The sequence below is a fragment of the Hyla sarda genome, chromosome 7 (genome assembly GCF_029499605.1).
Source record: "Hyla sarda isolate aHylSar1 chromosome 7, aHylSar1.hap1, whole genome shotgun sequence".
Taxonomy (NCBI): Eukaryota; Metazoa; Chordata; class Amphibia; order Anura; family Hylidae; genus Hyla; species Hyla sarda.
In genome coordinates this window covers 203756341-203780220 of record NC_079195.1, presented here as the reverse complement: position 1 = coordinate 203780220, position 23880 = coordinate 203756341, and the positions used below count along the sequence as shown (strand labels likewise).

The 23880-nt window shown below is 39.4% G+C and overlaps 1 protein-coding gene across 1 annotated transcript; it reads left to right on the top strand.

The window, feature by feature from the left end:
• The first annotated feature begins 581 nt into the window (after window positions 1-581).
• Window positions 582-5811, top strand: CDKN2C (cyclin dependent kinase inhibitor 2C). Its single transcript, XM_056530125.1, has 2 exons — window positions 582-1040; window positions 5336-5811. The coding sequence occupies exons 1-2, from the start codon at window positions 912-914 to the stop codon at window positions 5711-5713; spliced, it is 507 nt and encodes a 168-aa protein (XP_056386100.1). The 5' UTR covers window positions 582-911; the 3' UTR covers window positions 5714-5811.
• Window positions 5812-23880: the final 18069 nt, after the last annotated feature.

The following is a 23880-nucleotide window of genomic DNA, read 5'->3' as shown; positions in this document are numbered from 1 at the left end:
GCAGCAATGAGACGGAGGCTGGAGATGATAGAAGTCTTGATCAGAGGGCAGAGGGAAGGGAGGCTGGATGGAGCCAGATGATGGAGGCTGGAGCTCAGTGGATTTGGATGGAGAGGGACAGGGCAGGGGTGAGGGCTGGATTTAGAGGGATTTTTGCTCCAGGAGATCTAGGCATAAGGAGAGGGTGAGGATATTGCATAGGAGGGATAGAGTCAGGAGAGGGGAGGCTGCACACAAGAAGAAGGAGAGGGGAGGCTGCACACAAGAAGAAGAAGAGGGGAGGCTGCACACAAGAAGGAGAGGGGAGGCTGCACACAAGAAGAAGGAGAGGGGAGGCTGCACACAAGAAGAAGGAGAGGGGAGGCTGCACACAAGAAGAAGGAGAGGGGAGGCTGCACACAAGAAGAAGGAGAGGGGAGGCTGCACACAAGAAGAAGGAGAGGGGAGGCTGCACACAAGAAGAAGAAGAGGGGAGGCTGCACACAAGAAGAAGAAGAGGGGAGGCTGCACACAAGAATAAGGAGAGGGGAGGCTGCACACAAGGAGAGAGGAGGCTGCACACAAGAATAAGGAGAGGGGAGGCTGCACACAAGGAGAGAGGAGGCTGCACACAAGAATAAGGAGAGGGGAGGCTGCACACAAGAAGAAGAAGAGGGGAGGCTGCACACAAGAAGAAGAAGAGGGGAGGCTGCACACAAGAAGAAGAAGAGGGGAGGCTGCACACAAGAAGAAGAAGAGGGGAGGCTTGCAGGAATATCTGCTCATCACGTGTGCCCGGGGGCGGGTCCTGTTTTACGAGTATTTACTACGATCCCCCTATTAGCTCAGAGCCCCGGCTGTCAGCCTGTTCATGCCATGCACTAATAACCCGCTGCCCTGCCCCGCACCTCTGCCCAGGACCCCAGCCCAGCATGGCACAGCCACTTTCGGACTTGGTGTCAACAGCCGCTGCCCGGGGGGACGTGGAGCAACTAGAGGACCTGCTGCCGAGGACGCCCGATGTGGATGCACCTAACAGATTCGGAAGGACACCCCTACAGGTGGGTGGGAGATCGGGGGGGGGGGGGGGGGGGGGGGGGGAGTTATAGGGCAGGTTAGCGGTGCTGTTCCTTGGGGCTTCATGACATGTCCATTGTGATCTCTTGTGTAGCAGGCCCTGTGCACATGAAGGGTTAATGCCCCCCACCTTTAGGGATCACTGACTTTCTTTTATAACGTATAGTTAGTTAAGCCTTAAAAAAAAAAAAAAAAAAAGACTCATTGGCACTAATGTACAACCCCCATCATTTCTGCAGCGAGTATAGGATATTGTCGAGTCTCCTCTGATCTATACCAGATCTGCAGCTCGATACATCCTAGAAACCTTCATACATCCTCCATCTTCCCCATCCAATATGAATCCTGAGACTCTGGCCACGAAGGGTTAACTTGCCCTGCCAGGTAGTCACACTGAGCAAACAGCAAACCAAATCCTCTGCTGTCTGCTGCACTCTGCGCTCGCCTTCCAGACAGGGTGGATCCACTTCTTGGGTATCTGATTTTTATTCTCATTATTGTTCCTTTACCCCTACCTCCCCCCCACCCCCACCCACCAAACCCCAACCCCCTTTTTTACTTTAGGGTCCTGAAAACCCCCAAATATCCTTTAGGAAATAGTAACCCGATCAGATTCCTGGCTGTACCGCAGGCCACGCTCTGCAAATATGGTAAATGCTCTGCAAAAAGGGAGAAGAGCGCGGGGTATAATGCAAGTCTGTGCAGGATGCTGCTAAAAGGTGTTGAGCTAGTCCCCATGGCTTTCTATGTGACATCGATCCCTCCAGGCATCTATGGCCCTTAGTCTGGGGATAAAATAAAGCTAGAATATCCAGAATACACAAAAGTTACCTAAAAAGTTCTTAGAGGGGGAAATTACTATCGTGACTGCCCCTATAGACTGGGCACACAATGGGTGCTGGTGTATTTCACTCTTAACCATTTGTTTCACAAATGAGTGCATTACAAGTAAAATGACACTGCTAGTGTACCTAGTGCCTTATTATTATTTTTTTTTCCAAAGTAGATTTATAATTAGCTATAGATTTTTGAAAGAGGTTTATTATTATTATTATAATTATTAATATTAATAGTTTATGATTTATGAGAAAATACATTATTTCAATGGTATTACTCCTTTAATCATCCATGGGCAGAAAAGGGTGAGAAAGGCCCAGGGTGGGAGGGTGACAGCAGGGCCCACGTGTGTCAGGCCTCACACCAAGCAGCAGGGATGTGATGTGGCCAATATAGGGTTACTAGAAAATGTCTGCCTGTTCTGCAGCAGCTGCAGCCTGTAGGTGTAGAGTGGTGCAGGGTGCACATCTCTTATTTATAGCCTCTATAAGTCAGTGTTTCCCAACCAGGGTGCCTCCAGCTGTTGCAAAACTACAACTCCCAGCATGCCCGGACAGCCTCTGGCTGTCCGGGCATGCTGGGAGTTGTAGTTTTGCAACAGCTGGAGGCACCCTGGTTGGGAAACATACCTCTAAGTAGACGCACAGGCCTTAGTACTATGGCTGGCTATGAGGTGTGCACAGTGCTTGTATTTTATTTCCAGTTTCTTTGGTGGATGAGGTTGGACACGTATAATGGGCTCATCCTATCTCCATATAATTCATAGATTTTATAAGTTTCAGACAGAGGATTTGGTTACATTATTTTCCCTCTTTTTTTTTGGGGGGGGGGGGTGGATAAATAATCTTGATTGTTGCAGTTTGGTGACTTTCTCTAGTGTGTAAAATAAAATAATAGTTATAAGGGATGATGGGGGGGGGGAGCAGTGTAATAGAATAGGAATCCCCATCATCACTGTTAACTCTGTGTTTGCTGGGAATCAGATTTACTGTCAGGACATCATTTACTAAAATATACATTGCATCTGTATTCTTGGTACAACAATGACACACCTTACTGAGATAAGACGCCTCTGTTTACTAAGGTGACTTCATCCAGCAGCAGAGACTGTGCAAGGCCCCAACCTGCCAGTCATAGAATATTGTAAGATATATATATATATATATATATATATATATATATATATATATATACAGATCGGAATAAGCTGGCTGAGTGACATTTCATAACTATAAATCTATAAATGATGTCTACATAATTGACAAATGTATTATAGATGTACCTATATAGGGCTGTACACATAAGATAGAGGGAGATAGATAGGTGGATAGATAGATAGATAGATATGAGATAGATAGATAGATATGAGATAGATAGATAGATAGATAGATAGATAGATATGAGATAGATAGATAGATATGAGATAGATAGATAGATAGATAGATAGATATGAGATAGATAGATAGACAGATTGTAATTACTGTGTGAAAATATATATATATATATATATATATATATATATATATATATATAGATATGAGAGATAGATAGATAGATAGATAGATAGTGCTTGTAATTACTTTATGATAATGTACGATATACTCACATAGGGCTGTACAATTATTTTATGAGAATATTATATACTTATAAAGGCCTGTACGCACACTAGATAGATAGATAGATAGATAGATAGATATGAGATAGATAGATATGAGATAGATAGATAGATAGATAGATAGATATGAGATAGATAAATATAGATATATAGATATGAGATAGATATAGATAGATAGATAGATAGATAGATATGAGATAGATAAATATAGATATGAGATAGATAAATATAGATAGATATGAGATAGATACAGATAGATAGATATGAGATAGATAAATATAGATAGATATGAGATAGATACAGATAGATATGAGATAGATAAATACAGATAGATATATATGTGATAGATAAATACAGATAGATATATATGAGATAGATAAATAGAGATAGATAAATACAGATAGATATATATGAGATAGATAAATATAGATAGATATGAGATAGATATAGTGTTTCTAATTATTGTATGAAAATATGATATACTTATATAGGGCTGTGCAATTATTGCATGAAAATATCATATTGTATATTATATTATTTACATAATTTTAAACGTATATAAAAATATTAGCATTTTGTGTCTGTAGAATAAACTTCCCATGGACAGAATATAAGAACAGGGCCCCATTATTTTTTCACTTCTTTAAACTCCAGGCCTCTTGCAAATCCTTCGCATCTATCTATATATTTATTTATTTATCTATTTATCTATTTATTTATTTAGTTTGTGCATCGCATATTATGGATAAATGCTACCGATGAATAGATATTAGACTGTGTTTATATAAAAGGATACGATTAAAGTAACACGTGAACACGTGCATGTTGTAGAACCAAAATAATATGTGACATACAATGTCTAGTGGTTATTATTTATTTATTTATTTATTTATGTATAAATAGCTACATAGCTATATTGCACTGCATGAGATATATACATAGTGTGGTTATTATTTATACATAGCTAGATATCTATAGTGCAATGCATGAGATATATACATAGTGTGGTTATTATTTATACATAGCTAGATATCTATATTGCAATGCATGAGATATATATACATAGTGTGGTTATTATTTATACATAGCTAGATATCTATATTGCAATGCATGAGATATATATACATAGTGTGGTTATTATTTATACATAGCTACATATCTATATTGCAATACATGAGATATATACATAGTGTGGTTATTATTTATACATAGCTAGATATCTATATTGCAATGCATGAGATATATACATAGTGTGGTTATTATTTATGCATAGCTACATATCTATATTGCAATGCATGAGATATATACATAGTGTGGTTATTATTTATACATAGCTAGATATCTATATTGCAATGCAAGAGATATATACATAGTGTGGTTATTATTTATACATAGCTAGATATCTATATTACAATGCATGAGATATATACATAGTGTGGTTATTATTTATACATAGCTAGATATCTATATTGCAATGCATGAGATATATACATAGTGTGGTTATTATTTATACATAGCTACATATCTATAGTGCAATGCAAGATATAAATATATAGTGTGGTAATTATTTATGTATTTATTTATAAATAGCTACATATCTATATTGCAATGCATGAGATATATACATAGTGTGGTTATTTATTTATAAATAGCTACATATCTATATTGCAATGCATGAGATATATACATAGTGCATACAAGTTTTACATATACATTATGAAGTCATATATATATATATATATATATATATATATATATATATATATATGATAAAGACACTTGCATACATGTGGAGCCTTGCTAACAGGCCTGCTGTGTTCCCCTCAGGTGATGAGGCTCGGGTGTCCGGCTATTGCCGGCCTTTTGCTGAGACGAGGCGCTAACCCCAACCTGCAGGACAGCAGCGGCTTCTCCGTCACCCATGACACTGCCAGGGCCGGCTTCCAGGATACTATGCAGATGCTTCTGGACTTCCATGCTGATGTCAACCTGCAGGACAACGATGGCAACATAGCCCTGCACCTGGCAGCCAAGGAGGGCCATTTGCACATGGTGCAGTACCTGGTGCTGCACACTGCCACCCATGTGACCCATAGGAACAAGAATGGGGACACTCCCTGTGATCTGGCTCGGATGTACAACAAGGAGCATGTGGCACAGTGGCTGCTGAGTAATGCCAGGGGTCAACTAGCTGATGGGCAGTGATGCCAAGGACCAAACCTAAGGCTGGAAGGCAGCCTGCCATGGGAAGGGAAGTCTAGAGCAGTGTTTCCCAACCAGTGTGCCTCCAGCTGTTACAAAACTACAACTCCCAGCATGCCCGGACAGCCGTTGGCTGTCCGGGCATGCTGGGAGTTGTAGTTTTGCAACAGCTGGAGGCACACTGGTTGGGAAACACTGGTCTAGAGCAATATAGCACTTTTCACTCTTATCATTGATGGACTCCAGAGACAGTATACGAAGCTATTAACTCTTGATATAGCAGGAAGCTGCTGCAGGCCTCTGCTGGATGGGAACCTATGTGTCACAGTGTCATCATTTTACCTACACTGAGGACCTGATCACTGAGTTTGCTTTTACTTAATATAAAAAATTAATGTGATTTTATTAGGGGGGGGGGGGGGGGAGGGGGTTGATATGAAAAATTGTAGCACTTAGATCACCAGTCCCAGGGCTTGGACTGGTTGCAAGCACTATGCTGGGGGGGGGGGGGGGGAAGGGATCCCCACCGAGACTGTCTCCTTGCTAGCCTTATTTTCTGTATTGTATGAAGACATGCACTCATTCCATGTTCTGCCAATGTCCTTGTATTGCCCCCCTGTGTATGTTGTTGTATTGGTTGCCCCCCTTTGTCGCATGTGCCAGCCCTGTTCTTTTAGACAAACAGTGATGAAGACATTGTCAATGGGCACAGATGGATCTGGCATCGGTTACAATGTTGTACTTATTCATTGTCTGCAAATACAAGTCTGTAGAAATGGACAGAGACTGTCTTGTTGTATCCTACAGGCCTCTGGTAGAGAAATGGTTAAATTCAGCTCCAGAACATCCCCCCCCCCCCCCCCACCCTCCTCCCCAAAATCTACTTCCCTCTTCTTCTCCGTGCAGACTGGCGGCCATGCTACTTTATACCGTCCCCTGCACTTTTATACTATCACCCCCATCATCCTCATCTATGTGGACTGTCTATGTACATTGTATGCGCTGTATCCTTATCTGCAAGTAAATCACCTTGGTACGATGAGCAGAATAGCAGTGTCCTCTGTGTCCAGCTTAATTTCTCAAATATAAACCAATTTATTCACTTTTTCTATTTCAATCCCCTTTTTTTTTTTTTTTTTGGTGTTTAGGTTTTATTAGTGTCGATTTTGTTCAGTTTCATACGTTTTTCTTATTTAAAATGTAGTCATGAAAATGTGTACACATGGAGGTAAGTGCCAATTGACATGAATGCAGGAAATACACATATATAGAGATGGAGCTTGTCCTGTGCTGGTCTGGTATCAGGATGTGTTTGTTATACCTGGGGGTTTCATTGGGCTGTAAAACGTAATCACTTGTGGAAAGAAAACAGTAAAATGTTTCATTATATTTACAGTTTAACCATTATTCCTAAATATCGTTATATATTTATATATATCTATGATTAAATGTTATCATTTCTGTTCCCAATGTGCAACTAAAAAAGGTATAGTTAAGGTTTGTTTCCGAAATTGATATTACATTGTTATAGTTATAATTATAACAGTAGTAATATAAGTATTAATGTATGTTTTTGTTTAAATATCATTTTTATTTTGTGGAAACTACACAACTGAACCAAGTGATGCTTCCATAAGAATAATGCAGTGCTTCACTGTATATGATCGTGACATATGTAGATATTGTGATATTTGTAATGCAAAATTACAAATTCGCCTCTATCTATCTATCTCATATCTATCTCATATCTATCTATCTCATATCTATCTATCTCATATCTATCTATCTATCTATCTATCTATCTAATATCTATCTGTCTATCTATCTCATATCTATCTATCTCATATCTATATATCTCATATCTATCTATTTCATATTTATTATCTATCTCATATCTATCCATCTATCTCATATCTATATATCTCATATCTATCTATTTCATATTTATTATCTATCTCATATCTATCCATCTATCTCATATCTATATATCTCATATCTATCTATTTCATATTTATTATCTATCTCATATCTATCTATTTCATATATATCTATCTTTCTATCTCATATATATCTATCTTTCTATCTCATATCTATATCTATCTATCTATCTATCTCATATCTATCTATCTCATATCTATCTATATCTATCTATCTCATATCTATCTATCTATCTATCTCGTATCTATCTATATCTATGTATCTCATATCTATCTATCTCATATCTATCTATATCTATCTATCTCATATCTATCTATCTATCTATCTATCTATCTATCTATCTATCTATCTATATATATCTATCTCATATCTATCTATCTTATCTCTATCTATCTATCTATCTATCTATCATCTTACACAGACAAAAACTACACATAAACCAGGTGTAGTAGAGCTGAATATGTCATTTAACATTACTTATCGATATATTGTAGTGATATTTGTGGTTTTCTGTGGCACTGCATCCACTTCTTAAAGGAACCATCTCAATGACAAATCGGTTATCCATACAAAGATCATTATTGGCCTACATTAAAAATCTCGTACCTCCACATATACCAATAGAATATCATTTATTGACCTATAAATAGTGCAGGCAAATGTCAACAAGAAATATTGAAACAAAAGTGGTTTTCATAAATGACTGTAACAATGGTAGATATGACTGTTCCAGAAAACCCAAAATTCTGCAGTCCTAGAGTCAGTTTTCCAGGAGATTAAAAGTATAATGTTTTCATTTTATAAATATATATATTTTTGTGTGTGTGTTTGTATATGTTTGTGTATATATGCAGTATAGGATTTCAATAACACACACATAAGCACACCAGTATATCATAGATATGTGTGTGCAATAAACATCCATGTGTTCTCTACAGTAAATGGCAGGGCTCCACACATAGAATTGCAATAATGGTTAGATTCGATGCTACAAGATATGTGTTTGATAGAAATAATAAAATGATAATTGAGGAGAAAAAAAAAAGAATCGAATAAAATAATAAATACCTTTACATATATATATATATATATATATATATATATATATATATATATAAATATAAACTTGTTTACATACTTATCCTATTGCCTGGAAAAGATTTATATATGACTATTTATTTATCTAGCTATGTAACTCATATCTATCTATCTATCTATCTATCTCATATCTATCTATTTATTTATGTATCTATCGTTTAATATCTAATGTCTCCATGTGATCACGTAATACCCTTCCTTTCAGCTCATTGCTCACTCTTTCTTGCTGAATTCCACTGAAGCGTTTCGTGCAAAGGATAGGTACTCCGGGAAATAACCGAAATAAAGCAAAGGAGACAATGCAACAAAAAACGAACACAATAAAACGTTATTTGTTAATGTGTGTATTGCAACTTTACCGACACAGGAGATGCCGAAACATTATCACCAGACTGATACAAAGGGAACAAACAAATATACAAGCAAACAGGTGGAGGCATGAAACATGCGAAATACATCTATATACAAGCAGAGGTCTGAAGTGTATATTGGAAATGCTGTACAATATACGTATGTAATCAGAAGGGGTGACTATATATATATATATATATATATATATATATATATATATATATATAATCTATATAATATCTATCTATCTATCTATATATATCTATATATATATATATATATATATATATATATATAAATTGCAACAGCACTCAAGATTTTTTTTTCAAAATAGTGGGTGCAGGCTACTGAAAAAGAATCAAGTCCACCAATTCCTCCAAATCCATAAAAATTAAGAGCCACTCCATAGAATGAAAAAGTGAAAAATGTATCCCATCAAAAAATAAAAATTAAATCTGTGCTATTTTCCCCTTTTTTTTTTTTTTTTTTTATGGAATCAATTTTTCACTTTTTCATTCTATGGAGTGCTGTACTGGCTCTTAATATATATATATAATATGAAAAAAATGTAATAATAGACAAATAATAATCTGGTGTATTGCAGTCCATCATACATTATTGAGTTTGCAGTATAATATACATACACATATATTGGACTACTCCTTGATATCATAAGTACGAAGAGGTAATGGTTTCATGTAAAATAATATACAGTTACAAAATGCAATATGCATGTATATATTAGGTATGTGGCATAAATCCAAACATAAGGCACCACCATATGACAAAATAATATACATACACAGACATATTGGAGTACTGTAAAATAATATAAGCACAACGAGGTAAGGGTCTGATGTACAACACATATACAGCCCTATAATAATATACATATACAAACAAATTAATGCTGTATAAATATATACCCGAGGCACAAGGGTTTGACGAAATACAGGCCTAGGAAGCTGTATAAATAATAATATAACTATACTGACATAAATTAGGGTCTGTCGTCTAATAGTTATCCAACCAAAAAGAAACCATTGCAGGATGATAATCTATTTATATATGTGGACAAAACGTGTATATGGACATATCGTGTGTAATGTACAGACAATATGCATGTTAGGGGCCTGTTGTATGATAACATACATGAAAAGACCTGTATTAAAAAATAAATAAAAAATAAATAAGCCTATAGAAATATAAAACAATACAGTATAACTATCTATGACTATAAAGGACTTTAGATAATATACATTCAGAGATATAATGTACTTCTGTACAACAATATATACATAAGTATACGACAGTATAATAATATACTAATATAACAATAATGGACTGCTGCCTGAATATATACTCAGTATAGTAATATCATTTTATTACAGTAATAAACTGCAGCATAATATACAGGTACTGCAGTATAATAGTGTGCCAATATACTGAAATAACCATGATAGACTTTCGTATAATAATATACAGATACTACAGTGGATCACTATAAATAACAATAAGGGAGGGCTGTGAATAATATCACGATACTGCAGCAGAACAAAATATTTGCCCAAAAATAAGGGACTGCTGTATCTGTATAATTATATACAGATGAAGATATATCTCCATGTGCACTGATTAATAATAATACTAATAATAATATATCTATAACGAACTGTTGTATAAGAATATATATTTCTAGATACTGCAGTACAACTATATATATATATATATATATATATATATATATATATATATATATTTAACAATAAGGAACTGCTGTATAATAATATTTACACATAGATATAAAAGACTGCTGTACAATGAGTATTAGAAAGAAGGGACTGCTTTAAAATAAAATAAACATACTGCAGCATAACAATATACTTGGGACTGTTGTATATGAAGAAATAAGGATAATATATATACATACAGGCACTACATGTGACAATATACTATATTATATTCAAGAACGGACTAAGGCATAACAATATACATATAAACAAACCAGATATTGCAGTACAATATATATATATATATATATATATATATATATATATATATACATATATATATATACATATATATATATATATATATATATATATATATATATATATAGACATAAGGGGGTATATTATTATTATACACAGACATAAGGAACTGCAGCATAATAATATGCATATAGAGACATGGGGGACTGAATAATAATAATAATAAACATTGGATATTAATATAAGAACAGATAAAAGACTGCTCAATGTTATACATATAGAGTCATACTGGAGCTGCTGTATAGTAATAAACGTATAGCAATATGATGGACTATTGTATAATCATATGACTACAGAGATATATTGGACTGTATTGTAATATGCATATAATGAGTTACTGTATCATAATACACGTATAGAGACATAATGGTCTGCTGTGTTTTATACATATAGAGATAATGGGCTCTTGTATAATAATATACAGATATAATGGACTGATGTATTATGAACATATAGTGACAAGAGGCTCTTGTTTAATAATATACATATATAGATATAAAGGGCTTATATATTATATACATATGGAGACATAAAGGGTTGTTGTATAATATATATATATATATATATATATATATATAGAGATATAATGGACTGATGTATTACCGTATATACATATTGGAGACATAAGAGTCTGCTGAATAATACACATATAGAGATACAATGGTCTCCTGTATTACATGTATATGGAGAGATAAGGGGCTGCTATATACTGTATATGGAGAGATAATGGGCTGCTATATACTGTATATGGAGAGATAAGGGGCTGCTATATACTGTATATGGAGAGATAAGGGGCTGCTATATACTGTATATGGAGAGATAAGGGGCTGCTATATACTGTATATGGAGAGATAAGGGGCTGCTATATACTGTATATAGAAAGATAAGGGGCTGCTATATACTGTATATGGAAAGATAAGGGGCTGCTATATACTGTATATGGAGAGATAATGGGCTGCTATATACTGTATATGGAGAGATAAGGGGCTGCTATATACTGTATATGGAGAGATAAGGGGCTGCTATATACTGTATATGGAGAGATAATGGGCTGCTATATACTGTATATGGAGAGATAAGGGGCTGCTATATACTGTATATAGAAAGATAAGGGGCTGCTATATACTGTATATGGAAAGATAAGGGGCTGCTATATACTGTATATGGAAAGATAAGGGGCTGCTATATACTGTATATGGAGAGATAAGGGGCTGCTATATACTGTATATAGAAAGATAAGGGGCTGCTATATACTGTATATAGAAAGATAAGGGGCTGCTATATACTGTATATGGAAAGATAAGGGGCTGCTATATACTGTATATAGAAAGATAAGGGGCTGCTATATACTGTATATGGAAAGATAAGGGGCTGCTATATACTGTATATAGAAAGATAAGGGGCTGCTATATACTGTATATAGAAAGATAAGGGGCTGCTATATACTGTATATGGAAAGATAAGGGGCTGCTATATACTGTATATGGAAAGATAAGGGGCTGCTATATACTGTATATAGAAAGATAAGGGGCTGCTATATACTGTATATAGAAAGATAAGGGGCTGCTATATACTGTATATGGAAAGATAAGGGGCTGCTATATACTGTATATGGAAAGATAAGGGGCTGCTATATACTGTATATAGAAAGATAAGGGGCTGCTATATACTGTATATAGAAAGATAAGGGGCTGCTATATACTGTATATAGAAAGATAAGGGGCTGCTATATACTGTATATGGAAAGATAAGGGGCTGCTATATACTGTATATGGAAAGATAAGGGGCTGCTATATACTGTATATAGAAAGATAAGGGGCTGCTATATACTGTATATAGAAAGATAAGGGGCTGCTATATACTGTATATGGAAAGATAAGGGGCTGCTATATACTGTAAATGGAAAGATAAGGGGCTGCTATATACTGTATATAGAAAGATAAGGGGCTGCTATATACTGTATATAGAAAGATAAGGGGCTGCTATATACTGTATATAGAAAGATAAGGGGCTGCTATATACTGTATATAGAAAGATAAGGGGCTGCTATATACTGTATATGGAGAGATAAGGGGCTGCTATATACTGTATATAGAAAGATAAGGGGCTGCTATATACTGTATATAGAAAGATAAGGGGGGCTGCTATATACTGTATATGGAGAGATAAGGGGCTGCTATATACTGTATATAGAAAGATAAGGGGCTGCTATATACTGTATATAGAAAGATAAGGGGCTGCTATATACTGTATATGGAGAGATAAGGGGCTGCTATATACTGTATATAGAAAGATAAGGGGCTGCTATATACTGTATATAGAAAGATAAGGGGCTGCTATATACTGTATATAGAAAGATAAGGGGCTGCTATATACTGCGTTACATATAGAGATGTAATAAGCTGCTATAGTATATACTTACAGAGACATAAGAGGCCAATAATAATAATAATAATAATAATAATAATAATAATAATAATAATAATCCATCATCATGTACATATCCAGGGCACTGGTTCCCGGTAGGGGGGGCATCTTCTCCCTCTCCCCCCGGTGCCCCCCATGGACCGGTCGCCCTCAGATCCGTTACAATCTCCTGTTTCTCGTTTCTTTCTCTTCCTGTCCGGATACATTTGAATTTTCGGCGCCTTGTGTAACATTTCCTCTGCAGTCAGTCTCCTGCCCATCATCACAGCCTGCCAGTCCCTCCTGCCCATCATCACAGCCTGCCAGTCCCTCCTGCCCATCATCACAGCCTGCCAGTCCCTCCTGCCCATCATCACAGCCTGCCAGTCCCTCCTGCCCATCATCACAGCCTGCCAGTCCCTCCTGCTGTGCCCAGTGCCAGGCTCTCCGCGTCCCGCTGGGCATTGTACCTATCCTGGTGCCCATCAGCTCCCACCTCATCCCTCTCTCCATCCCTGCACCCTCCCCTGTATATTCCTATGGCTCCAGCATATGTTGCCATCTCCAGCGGTCCTCCCTCCTGCTGCAGGACTGGCATCTGATGCCCCAGATACCACACTTAACCTCTTCAGTCCTGGATCCTGTCCTCCGTTTAGTCCTGTGAGCTGAAGTTTCCTCCTGATCTGTCCACAAGTGAGCGGCCATTCTGGAGCCTGAACATTAGGTTCTGCCCCGACTGGATCCTCAGGACATACGGGACTTCTGAGAACACTTCCTGATTGTAACATTGCTGTGTATGGGGGCAGTGCTGCCAGTGTTCTGCTGGTGACAGGTCTGTGTAGGGTGCAGATGGCAGTCACTGCAGAGAGGGCAGAGCATTAACTGCACAACATGGCACAGACTGGGATCCATTACAGAGGGCAGAGCATTAACTGCACAACATGGCACAGACTGGGATCCATTACAGAGGGCAGAGCATTAACTGCACAACATGGCACAGCCTGGGATCCATTACAGAGGGCAGAGCATTAACTGCACAACATGGCACCGACTGGGATCCATTACAGAGGGCAGAGCATTAACAGCACAACATGGCACAGACTGGGATCCATAACAGAGGGCAGAGCATTAACTGCACAACATGGCACAGACTGGGATCCATAACAGAGGGCAGAGCATTAACTGCACAACATGGCACAGACTGGGATCTATTACAGAGGGCAGAGCATTAACTGCACAACATGGCACAGACTGGGATCTATTACAGAGGGAAGAGCATTAACTGCACAACATGGCACAGACTGGGATCTATTACAGAGGGCAGAGCATTAACTGCACAACATGGCACAGACTGGGATCCATTACAGAGGGCAGAGCATTAACTGCACAACATGGCACAGACTGGGATCTATTACAGACGGCAGAGCATTAACTGCACAACATGGCACAGACTGGGATCCATTACAGAGGTCAGTGCATTAACTGCACAACATGGCACAGACAGACTGAATGTGGGGCACAGACTGGAAATCCACTACAGAGGACAGAGCCTAATGCATAAAATGCACAACAGGACACAGACTGTGATCCATTACAGAGGACATAACCTACAGGCATATACTGCAAAACAAGGCACAGACCAACTGGATGTGGGGCACAGGCTGAAGATCCACTACAGAGGGCAGAGCCTACATGCATAAACTGCACAACATGGCACAGACAGGCTGAATATTGGGCACAGAATGGGGATCCACTACAGAGGACATAACTTACATGCAAGAACTGCACAACATAGCGCAGACAAACCTGGGGTACACTACAGAGGGCAGAGCCCACATGCATAAACTGCAGAACATGACACATGCAGACTGAATGTGGGGCACAGACTGGAAATCCACTACAGAGGACTTAGTCTACATGCATAAAACGCACAACATGGCACAGACTGGGGATCCATTACAGAGGGCAGAACCTACATGAGTGAACTTTTCAACATGGTACATACTGGGGGTCCACTACAGAGGGCAGAACCTACATGCATAAAATGCACAACATGGCACAGACTGGGGATCCTTTGCAGAGGGCAGAACCTACATGCGTGAACTTTTCAACATGGCACATACCACTACAGAGGACACAACCTACATGCATAAACTGGACAACATGGCACATACTGGAGGTCCCCTACATAGGGCAGAGCCTACATGCATAAACTGGACAACATGGCACAGACTGGGGGTCCACTACAGAGGCCAGAACCTGCACCCATAAACTGGACAACATGGCACATACTGGGGGTCCACTACAGAGGGCAGAGCCTACATGCATAAACTGGACAGCATGGCACATACTGGAGGCCCACTACAGAGGGCAGAACATACATGCATAAACTGGACAACATGGCACAGACTGGGGGTCAGCTACAGAGGGCAGAGCCTACATGCATAAACTGGACAACATGGCACAGACTGGGGGTCAGCTACAGAGGGCAGAGCCTACATGCATAAACTGGACAACATGGCACATACTGGAGGTCCACTACAGAGGGCAGAGCCTACACGCATAAACTGGACAACATGGCACAGACTGGGGGTCAGCTACAGAGGGCAGAGCCTACATGCATAAACTGGACAACATGGCACAGACTGGGGGTCAGCTACAGAGGGCAGAGCCTACATGCATAAACTGGACAACATGGCACAGACTGGGGGTCAGCTACAGAGGGCAGAGCCTACATGCATAAACTGGACAACATGGCACATACTGGGGGTCCACTACAGAGGGCAGAGCCTACATGCATAAACTGGACAACAGGGCACATACTGGAGGTCCACTACAGAGGGCAGAGCCTACATGCATAAACTGGACAACATGGCACATACTGGAGGTCCACTACAGAGGGCAGAGCCTACATGCATAAACTGGACAACATGGCACAGACTGGGGTCCACTACAAAGGGCAAAGCCTACATGCTTGAACTGTCCAACATGGATAGAATGGGGGTCCACTACAGGGGGCAGAGCCTACATGCATATACTGCACAACATGGCACAGACAGACTTAATGTGTGGCACAGACTATAGATCCACTACAGAGGACATAGCATACATGCATAAACTGTGCTACACTGCATAGATAGGCTAAATGTGGGGCACAGACTGGAGATAAACTACAGAGGGCACAGAAAAACATATTCTGTGCACAGCTTATGGAACCACCACAAAAGGGCATACATGGCCTGTATCCAGGGCACTGACAGTATATACTGACTCTGTGCAGTCCATGTACAGCAGGTCCACTACAGAGATGTACTGCAATTGACAGGTTACACATAGGGTACAGATTGGCATCTACAGGCAGTGTATATAGTGACTCCATTTTTCCAACCAGCTTTTGCAAAACTACAACTCCCAGCATGCCAGGACAGCCAAAGGCTGTCCTGGCATGCTGAGAGTTGTAGTTTTGCAACAGCTGAAGGCACCCTGGTTGGGAAACACTAGAGATGAGCGAACTTACAGTAAATTCGATTCGTCACGAACTTCTCGGCTCGGCAGTGGATGACTTATCCTGCATAAATTAGTTCAGCTTTCAGGTGCTCCGGTGGGCTGGAAAAGGTGGATACAGTCCTAGGAAAGAGCCTCCTAGGAAAGAGCTCCAGCCCACGGGAGCACCTGAAAGCTGAACTAATTTATGCAGGATAAGTCATCAACTGCCGAGCCGAGAAGTTCGTGACGAATCGAATTTACTGTAAGTTCGCTCATCTCTAGGAAACACTGCACTAAACATAGGCCATAGACTGGCTACATAAAAAAAAATACAGACTACACAGCCAAAGCTCACTGGGTAGAGAATGCATGTAGGACTCTCACTGCAGGACTATTACATTATTATTACTATTACATGCCGCATAGGCTAAATGCATAAAAGACCATAATCTGTACATCTAGTATAATTAATAAATGGGTGTCCTGATAATACAAGGCTGCACTGCTTACATACAGTCATGGCCGTAGAAGTACTTCTTACAGAAGAGGATTACAGTAACACATGTTTTGCTATACACATGTTTATTCCCTTTGTGTGTATTGGAACTAAACCAAAAAAGGGAGGGAAAAAAGCAAATTGGACATAATGTCACCAAACTCCAAAAATGGGCTGGACAAAATTATTGGCACCTTAACTTATATTTGGTTGCACACCCTTTGGAAAAAATAACTGAAATCAGTGGCTTCCTATAACCATCAATAAGCTTCTTACACCTCTCAGCCGGAATGTTGGACCACTCTTCCTTTGCAAACTGCTCCAGGTCTCTTATTGGAAGGCGCCTTTTCCCAACAGCAATTTTGAGATCTCTCCGCAGGTGATCAATGGGATTTAGATCTGGACTCATTGCTGCCACTTCAGAACTCTCCAGCGCTTTGTTACCATCCATTTCTGGGTGCTTCTTGACGTATGTTTGGGGTCATTGTCCTGCTGGAAGACCCAAGATCTCGGACGCAAACCCAGCTTTCTGACACTGGCCTGTACAGTGCGACCCAAAATCCGTTGGTCTGTCTAGTGTATTGCAATGCCTTGATGCAGTATAGTGTAGTTGTCTATAGTGTTGCTATACAGTAGATCCTTTAGCAGCAATGCAGCAGCTTAGTATATAGTAGTATGTAACTGCAATTCATTTCTGCATATTGCATTCTTGCATTGAACCCATATGGATTATTACAGTGTATTGCAGTGTATCCAGTTGCTGAATCTATCACTACACCTGGTAGCTCCTTACTGTTGGCTTCTGTCTTGTTATCTTGTTATTACAGATTGTTGCTGAGTTTCTTTCCTTCCATTGTATAACAGGCTTATATTATCAAAATGTTATAATATTGTATATTGTAATGGTGCAGTATGAGGTTGAGGCTATGGAGCCTACAAAAAAAACAAAAAAACAAAACAAAACAGGTTTGCAACAAACTGCAATAAAAAGATAATAATAACAACAACAACTTTTTTTTAGTTACTTGAACCATTTGTTTTCTATTGGGTTGCCGCATATTGTAGCTCCTCCTGTAGAGTTGCAATGCGCCATATACTCTTGTTTTACTGCAGAATATTTTAGTGTTGCAGCATTTTATCACATTATTGCAGTGTGTTGAAGACTTGTTTTATTGCAGGCTCCATTGATCATACTGCACCATTTGGTAGCTTCTAGAGATGAGCGAACTTACAGTAAATTCAATTCGTCACAAACTTCTCGGCTCGGCAGTTGATGGCTTTTCCTGCATAAATTAGTTCAGCTTTCAGGTGCTCCCGTGGGCTGGAAAAGGTGGATACAGTCCTAGGAGACTCTTTCCTAGGACTGTATCCACCTTTTCCAGCCCACCGGAGCACCGGAAAGCTGAATTAATTTATGCAAGAAAAGTCAGCAACCGCCGAGCTGAGAAGTTCGTGACTAATCGAATTTACTGTAAGTTCGCTCATCTCTAGTAGCTTCCTTTGAATTTTCATGTGCTCATTATAGTATAATACATTATTATTATTAATAATAATAATAACAACATAATAATAACAATAATAATAATCATAACTACAACAACAATACTAATAATAATCATTATTATATTTTGAACTACTACTAATTATTATTATATTTATTATTTTTATATTTTTAACAAAAATAACAACAACAATAATAATAATACTGTATTTGTAAATAAATAGCATTATTGATACAGCTGTGATATATTATGTCCAGGGACGAGGCTGTATTTAGCAGGCGCTGCCTTAGCCATTGAGTCTTCATGATTGGGCCTCAATTTGGTTTAGTAAAGTTCATGGCAAAATTATGCCAAACTTGTGACTGTTGTTAGTAAACTTAAACAAACTACAATACAATAGAACAGTGGTCTCCAAACTGTGGCCCTCCAGATGGTACAATACTACAAATCCCAGCATGCCCGGACAGTCTTTTGCTGGCCGGGCATGCTGGGAGTTGTTGTTTTGCAACATCTAGACTACAGGGCCACAGTTTGGAGACAGCTGTACTAGAATATGCCTCATAATATAAGCAACTATAGTATTGACATTTGTTTGTGGGGATTAGTTCATGTAACACTTCTTTATACAATTTATTTTTTTTATGATTATTTTTAAGGTTTGAAACAGTGCTTTATTAACTGCAGATTCCCCCACTATATGCATTTCTTTATGCAGGCTCTGGTACTGGTGTCGTCCACTGGTACAAGAGCCTGCAGGAGCGCGCCCCAGGACAGGTAAAAATGAAAGCTGGGGATGGGCAGGGCATCGGGCATCGGCGGGACTCTGGCCCTGCAGAAGCCGCTGCAGTTACATGATTTAAAGCGGCCACTTTAAATAATTGAACCGCAGCGGCTTTTGCGGGGCCAGAGTTTATCGGGGTATACATGCACCTATATGCACCAGCATTTTAACAAGGATATTTGCGCAAAAAAACATTTTTTACCCAAATTTCCTTGGAAAATTAAGGGTGCGTGTTATAGGCCGGTGCGTGGTATACCCCGATAAATACAGTATTTTATATTTATCTACCTATTTATCTATCTAATATCTATCTCATATCCAGGGACAGACTGACAGTTCAGGCACCCGGGCACTACCCTAGGACTCGGGCCTGAGAGGGGTCCCCGCTGCCAGCACCTTTTTTTTATTCTTCAATCTACCTTCAGCCTATTATGACTCAGACGCTGGGACAGGCTGTGGGCTCTTTAAAATCAGCACAGGGGCTGCCAAGGGTAGCCACCATCTACCTACCTGGAGGCACTACCTACCTGAGGGTACCACTACTGGGGGCATTACTTCCCTTGGGCGGGCACTATCTGCTGGGAACATTACCTACTGGAAGCATTATGTACCTGGTGGCATTATCTACTAACTTCTGGGGGCATTACCTACTTGCGGGCACTACCTACTGGGGGCATCTATTACTATTACTGACCTATCTGGGGACATTACCTACTAACTACTGGGGGCATCTCTTACAACCTACCTAATGTGGGGTATTACCTACTATCTACCTACTGGGGGCATTAAAGACCTACTAGGGGGTTTCCATCTTATAGGGGAAATTTCCTACCTACCTACTGAAGGCATTACCTAATAGTGGAGAGGAAATTACCTACCCACCACCACCCATTCCCCCTACTCTTTCCCCCTTTGGTCCCTGCAAGGGAGTAGTTGTGTAGGGTGAGTAGATGTATTAGGTTCTGCCCTTTTTCTGCACATTCCCCACCTGTTTGCTACACTCAGTGCCCCAAATAATGCCCCCCACATTATTTGGGGGCACTAAGTGTAGAAAACAGGTGGGGAATGTGCAGAAAAAGTGCAGAACCTAATATGTTTGTTGTTTGGCAGATTCTGTGTAGACGACTAATGGTTGGAAGAAGACTTTATGGCGATCAGATCAAAAAAAAGAGAAGAAAAGGAAAAAGAACGACTCCAAGAAGATGCCCCCGTGAGTCAGTAAATGTAATTGCACTGTAATCACTTCTATGGTCTGCAGGCCCTGCGTAGAGCTTGGGTCACTGCTATATGGGCTTTGTATGGGGAATATTGGTCTATGTTCAGTGATTTTTGTGGTGGTAAAGGTAGTGGTCATGGTGTGGAGATGCTATTCTACCTTGTGTCCTTATATTATTGGTAATATTGGTGTCAGGATACAGGATTTAACCAGTAACAGTATGATGTGATATGTATATTTCCTCCTTTCTTCCTTGGTGAATTAAATGGCTCTTGTTTTTCATAGAGAGTGGGGAAAATAGTGGGCGGGCCCTGGAGGCGGGCCTGGGGGAGGGGCCCGGGCCTCGAGTTGGGTAAGGGGCCCCAAAAATTCTGATTGCAGCCCTGACTGCGACCGGTGATGAGCTGACCCCAGACACCAGGAAGAGGACCGTACCGGAGGACAGGAGCAGAATATCGGATGCACTGGGGGGAACGGCAGAAAGTAAGTGCGTTTTTTTTTTTTTTTTTTTTTTTAAATGCAGGCATTCTGGGCAATATGTTAAATTTTAAAATTACTCCTTTGATCTTTATAAGCAATTGAATGATTGCTTAGAAAAGGCAACTAGGGGGAGCTAAAGAAGTGTTAAAAAAGTAAAAAAAAAAAAAAATGTTTTTAACTATATAAAAAAAAACACACCCTAAAACATGCTGTGCTTAACCCACCCCCACCCCAAAAAAACAGGAAAAAAAATAAAATAAAAAATAAAAATAAAACAGAGAATGATTTATTTTATTTATTTATTTATTTATTTATTTAGGAAATTGTGGCATTTTTTCCTCTCATGAACTTCTGTAGGTTTATGGGAAGAACCTGAAAAAAGTCAGAAAAAAAACGTCATGTTGAAATTTTTTCTTGCTTTCCCCTCCCAATAGAAATCCTTGAGTAACAAAAGGAAACAATCACATGACTTGTAATGAAAAATATGCAGGGGATAAAACAACAAATTAAAAACGTGCTATATAATTAAAAACGTGCTATACTCATAAACATTATTTTTGAAGAAAAAAAAAAAAAAAACGCCACATAAATGGCACCATGGTGGCTTTTTTTTCTTTCAGGCCAAAAAAAACCCAGCAAATTGTGGTGTTTTTCAGAAAAATTCCCTGAACACCCTATAGGTTTGCTCATTGAAATGACACTATAGATCAGTGGTCTTCAACCTGCGGACCTCCAGATGTTGCAAAACTACAACTCCCAGCATGCCCGGACAGCCAACGGCTGTCCGGGCATGCTGGGAGTTGTAGTTTTGCAACATCTGGAGGTCCGCAGGTTGAAGACCACTGCTATGGACCAACAGTGTACAAGCGGAAGTACACCGGCTCTGCCTACAACTTCACTATCTGCAACTTGTTGGAGTATACGGGGAGTTTCCTGATGGATATAGGATTACAGGTTGAACACATTTGCTAATTATAGGTATACACAGAGAAATACATAGAGCTCAGTCATTCGCTGTTATGGGGTGTGCTCAGATGTATGTAAACTATATAATAAAATGTTAAGTGTCTAGGCTTAAAGGGGTATTCCGGAGGAAAAAAAAATATGTGTTCAAATCAACTGGTGCGAGGAAGTTAAAGAGATTTGTAAATTATTTCTATTTAAAAATCTTAATCCTTCTAGTACTTATCAGCTGCTGTATGCTCCAGAAGACGTTGTGCTCTCTGCTGACACCTCTGTCCATGCCAGGAACTGTTAAGAGCAGGAGAGGTTTACTATGGGGATTTGTTCCTGCTCTGGACAGTTCCTGACATGGACAGAGGTGGCAGTAGAGAGCAATGTGGTCAGGCTGAAAAGAACTACACAACTTCCTCTGGAGCATACAGCAGCTGATAAGTACTGAAAGGATTAAGATTTTTTAAATATAAGTAATTTACAAATCTGTATAACTTTTTGACACCAGTTGATTTGAAAAAAAAAATTCTCCTCCGGAGTACCCCTTTAACCCCTTAAGGACGCAGGACGTAAATGTACGTCCTGGTGCGGTGGTACTTAACGCACCAGGACGTACATTTACGTCCTGTGCATAACCGCGGGCATCGGAGCGATGCCCGTGTCATGCGCGGCTGATCCCGGCTGCTGATTGCAGCCAGGGACCCTGCGGCAATGGTCGACGCCCGCGATCTCGCGGGCGTCCGCCATTAACCCCTCAGGTGCCGGGATCAATACAGATCCCGGCATCTGCGGCAGTACACGATTTCAATGAATGATCGGATCGCCCGCAGCGCTGCTGCGGGGATCCGATCATTCACAACGCCGCACGGAGGTCCCCTCTCCTTCCTCCGTGCGGCTCCCGGCGTCTCCTGCTCTGGTCTGTGATCGAGCAGACCAGAACAGAAGATCACCGATAATACTGATCTGTTCTATGTCCTATACATAGAACAGATCAGTATTAGCAATCATGGTATTGCTATGAATAGTCCCCTATGGGGACTATTCAAGTGTAAAAAAAAATGTAAAAGTAAAAGTAAAAGTAAATAAAAAAGTGAAAAATCCCCATCCCCAATAAAAAAGTAAAACGTCAGTTTTTTCCTATTTTACCCCCAAAAAGCGTAAAAAATTAATTTAATAGACATATTTGGGATCGCCACGTGCGTAAATGTCCGAACTATTAAAATAAAATGTTAATGATCCCGTACGGTGAACTGCGTGAACGTAAAAAAAAAAAAAAAAGTCCAAAATTGCTACTTTTTTAATACATTTTATTTAAAAAAATTATAAAAATGTATTAAAAGTTTTTTGTATGCAAATGTAGTATAAAAAAAAAGTACAGATCATGGCGCAAAAATGGAGCCCTCATACCGCC